The sequence below is a fragment of the Typopeltis vanoorti genome, chromosome 6 (assembly GCF_054136105.1).
Source record: "Typopeltis vanoorti isolate ZY-2024b chromosome 6, IOZ_Tvanoo_1.0, whole genome shotgun sequence".
Lineage (NCBI taxonomy): Eukaryota > Metazoa > Arthropoda > Arachnida > Uropygi > Thelyphonidae > Typopeltis > Typopeltis vanoorti.
The window spans coordinates 96847756-96857265 of NC_143554.1; the positions used below are offsets into that span (position 1 = coordinate 96847756).

Here is a 9510-nt window from a genome sequence, read left to right on the forward strand (position 1 = left end):
TCCCCCACACTTCGCATAAATTATATGCATATATTCGTACAAGTGTTACGGCTGTGTGGCCCCCGTATTGATACTCGAACATTTTTCTAATTTTGTGAATAGGCTTTAGGTCATGGATTTTTCAATACAAATCAAGCGCGAACAAACAATCGTTTTCAGCATCGATGAAGAACAGCGTTTTCATAAATGTATCTTATTCCCACATAATTGTCCACGGGAAATCCTACCACAACATAAATACACAGTAGTCTACGAGAACATCCCTAACTATGCTATGAAAATCGCATCTTTTGGTATTTATTTCATATTTAATCATTTTATCTTGCTTCACATCTCATCTTAAAATATTTGCGTATTAGGCTGAATTGCCTGTTACGGCCACGTAAATAGTTTTTTTTTTCTAACGCTAGTTACTATAAGTTGGATTAATTCTATCTCTACTGTGTACTACATATCTATCACGTACTATATGAAACCAACAAAACTCTTCTTCAGTTGAAAAGCCCAAATTCCCGTTGCAGAATTAGAATTACAAATATGCCTCACGTCCTAGACTGTATATGAATTCAGATCATTCAAAATATCAAACCAAAGGGCTGAATGTGCTACAGAAAGGTACATGATCTTATTTATATGTTTACTACACAAATGACGTGGCTATTCGCAATTAGAAGAAACACACGTATAAACCACAGTGAAAATTATTTAATTGTAAATATTTCATCCTAAGTATCTTAGGACATCATCAGTACAGTATTTAAACAAAATTAGGAATAACATACAGTTAGGGCGCATGATTACAATAGAATCTCATGAAAACGTGCATGTAGTACAAAAAAAAAAAAAAACGTTAATTATTTAATACAATTTTGTATGATAATTTCCCATCCTTTAGGAATAGTAAGAACGTCGTTGCGGTTTAGGTTTGGGCTGTGTAGTAGGGCTTCAGAAAACACAGCCATCCTAAATGGATATAATCCCAAAACAACTCAAAAAATCATCAGTCACTTCTGCATACATCACACCAGACAGGAAGAAGTCCATAGGATTCCCATACCTTACGTTAAAGGCATCTCAGAACGTCTTTCTAAAATTATGAAGAAATACAATTTTGCCACTACTTACAAACCTATCAACCAAATTTACAACTTATTACCTTCTCCTAAGGACAAATTCTCACCCTTGATGTTACCTGGTGTTTATGAGATTCCATGCTCATGCAAATTATCTTACTTTGGACAGACAGGTAGGTCTGTTCAGAAACGCATCTCGGAACATCAAGACCACACTCGTCTTCTTAAACTGCAGAAATCTGGCCTCTCTCAACACGGAATTGAAAATCCAAACCATAGGATCCATTGGGAAAAGGCTAAACTTTTACATAGATCTTTATTTAAACATGAACGTTTATACAAAGAAAGTTCTGAAGCCCTACTACACAAACCAAACCTAAACCGCAACGATGTTCTTACCATTCCTAAAGTATGGGAAATTATCATACAAAATTGTATTAAATAATTAACGGTTTTTTTTTTTTTTTTTTTTTTTTTTTGTATTACTTTAACACGTTATGCACGTTTTCATGAGATTCTATTGTAATCATGCGCCCTAACTGTATGTTATTCCTAATTTTGTTTAAATACTGTATTGATGATGTCCTAAGATACTTCGGATGAAATATTTACAATTAAATAATTTTCACTGTGGTTTATACGTGTGTTTTTTCTTCTAATTATGAACGCACCACAGGTTTCGTTATTTAAAAAAGTGGCTATTCGCTGTGGGCAAACTAAGAGGGATATTTACAATTTGATTGTATTGTCAATGTCAGGTTAATTTGGTAGTGTAGATTTCAACCGGATGTTCACCTGTGATCAAAGTGGAATTCTATTCCACGAATTTAACCTCAAAAAAGTTTTTGTTGTTTAAATTCGTGGAAATGTAAAACAATATTTTAATTAAATTATAACAGAATCCAATCATGTTTATAAGAAGATTCGTGGCAATTTCATCAGCAATCAAAAGGTTAGTATTCCGTGCACAGTGGTTAAATATGTGTCATCCATTCGGCGTCATTCATTCATTCATTGCCGACTCAGTCTTGATTAGGAAGCACCAGGAAACGAAACTAAATACGACAAATTTGTTTCAGCCAAATCGATAGCATCGTTTCATGTATCCGTATCCAAAGGAACTCTTTGTGCTAACGGTAATGAACGTCAAATGCAAACCCCTCCGACAAGAATTACCGCAACTTCTCTGAAGTGACGGCAAAGTTGCTGCTCTAGCATTACAGATCGTGGAATTGCGAATGGCAGAATCACAGTTGCTCACCCGCCTCATTTCTCAGTATGGGTAACTATGAAAAGAATAAGGTTAAGAGTAAGAAAAGATTAATGAAAACTACTCACACCTAAAATTATATTACAACAAAACAATCAATTAGTTTACTAACCTGTACGAAAGTTGACATACTAGAATTATATTTCAATAACAATATTGAGATTTAAGGAATCCCACGACCGCTATGCGAAAATATCTCAGACATCATGTGCAAAATTTCTGCACATATCCAAAATGTCTACATTCGCAATGAATATATCTATTATAATTAAATTCGACGATGCTGACAAGTAAAAATACTACTTTTTCATATTAGATATGTAAACAACATGACTTCAGAGGTAAACATCATGAATGAGCAATATTAGATATTCCTTAAGTATCATATTCATTAAGAATTCCATTCAATAATCATTCCAAATCAAAGACAAGCTATGAAAAGAAAAACTACATTTATCTGAGTAAAAACATTTCTTATGTGAACTAACCCCTTATCCCATCGTACTAATTACTAATCTATGACAGATTTACAGTCTTTTCTGGGTGAGATTTTCAAAAATAAATAAATAAATTATTAATTAAATTAAATAAAACGTAACAAGATTTAAGAAAGGACAGTGGGATTAACTTTATTCTAAATAACAGGTTGTCATACTGATAAATTCAATTAGGTTTCCCGAACTCATCTTCGAATACTACTTTTTTTTTTCTTGAATCCACCATGAAAACCTGTCAGTTAAGGATTAGATAATCCGAAAAACCTTCTCCATAGGCCAAACACGGAACCTTTTAAAGTCAGTTCAGATCTCTAATAAGCAGAATGGCCTTCCATTCAAAGATATTCACAAAACATCCATGCCTACGGTGGGATTCACACCCAAAGCCTGATAGCTGGAAAGCAGATATGTAAACCCTTCGACCAACCAGGCGGCAATACTATCACAATCATTCTAGAACAGATATTGTAGGTGTGCCATTGATAAAGTTCATAATTTTAATAATATAGTTATAGTAATATAGTTAAGCGCTTAATAACATGTTTCAAATGTTCTACATAACAGAAAGGAAGACAATTAGTAATAATAGAATTAAAAATGGCTGGAGTAGAGACATTGCCATTTATAAAGCATGTAAATGAAGATATGGAGACAGAATGGCCATGTTACCAGATTAACAGATGGAAAATGGACAAAAATAAGAACCGAGTGGATATCAAGAAAGGAAATGTCGCCTTTTGCGAGCTTTATTTCCTTCTATGTAAATCAAATTTAAATCTGATTTACATAGGAAATCAAATTTGTATCAAATTTAAAATTTGTAAACCTTTGAAAAAACCTTTTCAAACCTTTGAAATTTGTATCAAATTTCAAAAGTTTGAAATAATATGGTGAATTAACTAAAAATAGAGAAGACAACTAGAGATTTATGGAGGAAGTTTATATCAGCAGTGAAAGGTACGAGGCTGAAGAAGAACTTCATGTGATTAAAATGTAATTATTCATCAACATTTAAAATTTTCTCGATCAATAAGAAGTCAACCTAAAATTTTTGGTAACTTAATGTTGATATAATCACTTATGGTGCAAATACAAGTTTAAATTTGAGATTATGGAAACATGGTTAACTAGTAATAAAAATAATACAATTATCAGTGTTTCTAGGTTCTAACACAGTGCATGTTCATAGAACAAATAGGAAGGGGGGAGAACAGGAAGTTCTAATCTATGGATGCTCGACAATCACCTTGAATGACTACCTGTTGAATTTGATACCTTCGTAATATGAACTATCTACAGACTTCCTTTAGGCAACATGAGTATATTTCCCATCGTCTTCTGCAACAGCCAGCATTGATGTGTCATAAATTTATAATCATTGAAAATTTCATCAACGGATTAATGAATATCGTAGTAATTATTTCTTTAATCATGCTTTTGCTAATAACAGTTTTCCTCCTATAATAACTTTACCAAAAATACTAATATCTTTAATGCTATCATTAAGTTTATTCAATTAGAATACTTGGTCAATGACTTGGACATGCCTGAACATAATTCAGTAATTCATGCTAATTAACGATTCATACTAATCAATACATAGCATATACGCTCCTACAAGTTTAATGTTATGATCACAAGGTTAAAAAACTCATTTCTACCTTTTCATGTAATTATCTATATAATTATCTGTTAATCTTGCCTCTGGCTACTTTTTCAATATTTTTATAATCAAATTTGAGAAACACTTCTCATTGCATCTTATATGATTCTTTCCGCTAATAACAGCGGCAGTTGTGTTTTTGTGCGAGTCATTATTTTTTGCCAGAGGATGCCTAATTTTCAATCTCCCTTTTTGACTTTCTGTAACTTTTTTCTGTAAGATTTTCCTATCTCATTACGTCTCATTCGTTTGCTGTATCTACCGTTTCCCTAGTTCCGAAAATTATTCTGACCACTTTACCTTATGAAAGATTTTTCATACAGTCCAAATTCCCTAACAGCAAAAACATCTTTGACTTTAATGCCCACAATTCTAACTGCTTCCTATTTTCGAATTCCAGTAACAAAATTTAAGAGAAGTAGAAGTATTGGTTGTAAGTAACGATATAACGCAAAGCATTAATCTTATGACCAAAATCCCTGACAGTCCACTTCGATCACCCAACACTCTGGATCTTTTCTTAGTTCTCCTTCCAGGTACACTGCTCCTCTTAGCAATTCACAATCTCATCCAAGTTTTATATTTTGTGGAAGCCCTCTCTTCAGCCATTTACAACATTATATAGTTTGGCACTATGTCAAAGCCAAGTGGGAAGATCTCCGTTACTTTTACTCCACCTCCTTTCCATGATTGACCTATTGTTTCCGTTCTTCAGACCTAGACACATATGATTTTTTCACAAAAATTATCCATGTTGGAATGGAGGTTTTCATTTTTCATTCTGTCCAAAATTTCCATCCTACAGCCAAGCGACCGTTTTCCAAAGAGTGTACCAGGGCGGTAAAAGAAAAGAAAACTACATATCGTGAGTGGCTTGATACAAAAACACCAGCTTCATTCACTGCCTACAATGACGCCCACAATACTTACAAAACCATCATTAAAAAAGCTAAGTCTAACTTTGACAGGACTAAATGTAGAAAACTTTCTACCTATTACAACGATACCTTCTGGTCCCATGCAAAAGCTGTTGGCCGTAACTTTGTTTCTCCATGCTTCCACTTCTTTCTCGTCCAAATGGGCATTGTATAAGCATCTGAAGATACGGCTGACCTCCTGTAATCATCCAGAACTGTTAGCTATTCAACGACTACCAATATGGATTTCACCAATCAAGATTAACAGCAGGTCTATATATATATCACCTACTTCTGCACACGTGCCACAGAAAAAGAAAAATTCAGAGAAACCTATGCTGTTTCATTTGATATTTTTGAGGCATGTATATAGTTTCCATTCTTCAGACCTAGATACATGTGATTTTCAAACAAAAATTATCCATGTTGCAATGGGGGTTTTCATTTTTCATTCTGTCCAAAATTCCCATCCTACAGCCAAGCGACCGTTTTCCAAAGAGTGTGTATATACACTCTTTTTCCAAAGAGTGTATATTTATATATATAAATGACCTGCTCTCACTCACCTCAAACCCTGTTCCCAATTTTGTTGATGGCAACACTCTCTAATCATTCTTACGACAAACCTTTCGGTGCCGAAACATCTCAAGGTTGAAAGTCATCTATGATAAGTGCCCTAAACGCTGATCTCCGCACCATACTTTATTGAGGTGACAAAGCACAGAGGTTTTAAAAGAAGTTTTACTTCTTTTCTCGTAAAACATATATTAGTTCTCTTCTACTTCAATTGCTAATGCTAATTTCAATCATTAGGACAACATATTGTTTCCCGGACTGACATATTCACATCACTTCTGGAAAACACTTGGCATCCTTTTTCGCTCAGTATGTTAGTTTTCTTCAGTCCAATTGTCTACACTGTACAAATCTAAAATCAACCTCGGAATACTGCTCTAACATTGTGGTGGTGGTACATTCAAGATCTCTCTAAAAATTCTTGCAGTTCAGAAGAAAGTGGTTCGATTCATTGATAACCCGCTCCAACAGACTCGTCAGCAACTGTGTCATACATAGTTGCTGACGAGAATAAAAATAAAGGAATGCAAGCGACAGCTACCTACCATCCTTTTACAGTCGAACTGCTGACTTAAAAAAAAAAACTGTTGTCACTAGTCGTCTAATACCTCCAGCTCATCAAGAAGAATCAAGAGTCAAGAGCAAAGTAATTTGTTGATTACTTTGCTCTTGACCCCGGCCCACACATGGCATTTATTTGCTATAGGCCTTGCGGCCTCTCGTATGTGATATAAAAAATCTACAAAACTTAATGGATTAAAGAGATTCAAGCAGAAAGTGATTTTTACATCATTTATCCATGATATGTGCTGAATAAGTTTATAATTTATATGACTTGTTCTTAACATGTGTTATAATTGAGGAATATTTTATAATTCTAAGACTATGATCAATGATCACTGGACACTCAATGATCATTTGTTAAAAACCAGAGAAGAATTCTTCATTATAACACCGCCCAAGTTAGTTATGAGCATGCATTGTCATCGTCAAAAACATCCTTGCAGTTTACCAAAGGAAATTTATTTTCTTATAAATCAACGTACGAGAGCTGGAATGGCTAGAAAATTTCTACTATGCTAGTTTATTTGGTGATAACACCCTAATTAGTATCTTAGAGCGAAAAAACCGTTGTCTGTTCAACTAATCCAATATTATATATAATGATGTTCTACGGTGAGTTGAGTTGGGAATTAAAACAGAAAAAAAAAGACCTTACTTGCCTGCTCCCCAAGTATGGACTAACTGGAAAGTCAGCTGAATAAAGGACAAGAAAATGTTTCACTAATATCGATGCCCAAAATTAACCCTGTCTACGTCTCTTCTATTGATCTAACAAGGATACACGCACGCACGCACACACACACACACACACACACACACACACACACACACACACACACACACACACACACACACACACACACACACACACACACACACACACAGCGCCTGCTTTTGATTACAAAGAGAAATTAATAAAAATTCATGGCTGTGATTAGTCCTATTGGAATGTATAAAATATTAGATATAAAATTACCTCTTGTACACTTGATGGCATATTTAGCCAAAATAATATAATAAGAATAAGATGATAGTTTTACGAATAATATTTGTCAATGGACTAAAAGTTATTTTTTCTCTCCCTCTTTTAATAGAAAATATCACTTTAAACAACAGTAACCCCTGCCAGAAGCAAGATATTATGGGCTCCATTGTGTCCGACTCCTCTCCATTCCTGTTTCCTTTCATAGTGGAGTACAGTTTAATAGGAGCTGCTGTTCTCTATGTCATGTGGAAAAATATCGGCAAAGATCCGGTCTTTCATGTGGAGTCACCAAGCGATGATGGTGTTTCCCGTGCATCTAGCACTCAAGCTCTTCCAAAAATGAACTGTGCTGGCTCCAGCAAAGGATTATTCTTTGGTCTGTTAATCCTTGTCATGGCAACGATATGTCTAATTGTATTCTTCGTGCTGATTGAAAACGAACACTACAGCTTACTAGCCATTTATATGTCTGACCTATCCCACAGTGCCATCACGGTTCTTACAATCTTTACCATCATAATTGGCTTCTTCAGGATAAAGGCTTTACGTTTTCACTCCGACAGACGAGACCATCTTCGAGATATCTTACTAACAGTTGCTGCGTATGGTCTTTATGTATATGCCATGTTCAGCATCATCGCTGGGACCCTGTCTCGCAAGGACTATATCCCTAACTTGCTGGTGATGATTACTAGCTGTCTTACTATTATTCAGGTGACTTTACAGTCCCTTTTTCTCGCCGAAATCACATGTAGAACAACGTATCTTCCAGAGCACGATCAGACGAAACCAGGAAGGCAAGTGGTGGCATTCCTCATGATGGGAAATCTAACTCTTTGGATCATTTACACATTTGAAATGCAAAAATCAGAAGCAAGCCCTGTTCAGTTGGGATTCTATGGTTTTATGGCATGGACTGTGATCATTAGAGCAACACTACCCTTAAGCATCTTCTACCGTTTTCATTCGTCCATAACTTTTGCAGAAGTGTGGAAAAACTCCTACAAAAATGTGATCACTTAAAAAAAAAAAAGAAATGTGGTAGAAGAGTGTTAACCGTAGACAGCTATAGTGTGGCAGAGTAATGAAGTTACACTACAGAACTGCTTCCTAGGTGATATCTCATGATCTCATAAAGCAACATACACACATACACGGGAATACTCATCGATACCGTGAACGTTTAACTGCTGCACGTGATCATCCCTAATCGGAATTGTAGTCATCTTGTATTTAAATTTTATATAATATATATAAGAAGCGAGTCTGTGGTGTTTTAATCACTCTTTTAATGTGAAAAAACAACATTCAAATACGTAAGTTTATTGTAGTATCGAAATACATGTTTAATGATCACAATAAACAAGAATTAACTGGTGAGTTAAATACAGTTCAGCAACCCAGCAGTTAATATCTCACAATACCGCACGAATGCACCGTAGTATATCATAGCTGAATACTAATTAAAAGGCTTAGAATGTGCACTATGAACTAAGTTCTTCCTCTGGAATGTTTGAAAATATCACTAAGAAATTCAAACATATGATATTTGTTATGCTTTTCCTAATACCATGCATATCTAAGATTCTACCTGAACCTATAGAGATAAAAATCCTAGTGAGATAACTGCTTATAAAGGAAAATATAAATGACTTTGACACACCATACTGCTCTTTAGGTTTTAAAAATTAAATATCCCTAAACGTGGTATTAATAAGATATTCAACTACTATATGACAAAACAAAAAATCTTCCTGTCGTGATTCTCTGACATAATACAAATATTCTTTCCGAAACATCTGTCTGCTAAGATGAATGACGTCTGTCATCTGGATTCCACTCATATGGAAGATATATATTCTCACAAGTGAGGTGCAGACGGGGTTGTGTACTTATCTGATCCCATCAGCGCTGCAATATCTTTATTGCATTTGCTATAAACAGAACAGCCTAACTGCCAATGTC

The 9510-nt window shown here is 34.8% G+C and overlaps 1 protein-coding gene across 2 annotated transcripts in view; it reads left to right on the plus strand.

Moving 5' to 3' along the window:
- LOC150105729 (proton channel OtopLc-like) overlaps window positions 1-8809 on the plus strand; it is a 94251-nt gene extending 85442 nt beyond the window's left edge. For both annotated transcript variants that reach the window (XM_090394325.1, XM_090394324.1), the window contains exon 6: window positions 7655-8809. In XM_090394325.1, coding sequence (XP_090250451.1) covers window positions 7655-8568 — 914 coding nt within the window. In that variant the 3' untranslated portion in view covers window positions 8569-8809. The remainder of the gene's footprint in view (window positions 1-7654) is intronic.
- The last annotated feature ends 701 nt before the right edge of the window (window positions 8810-9510 follow it).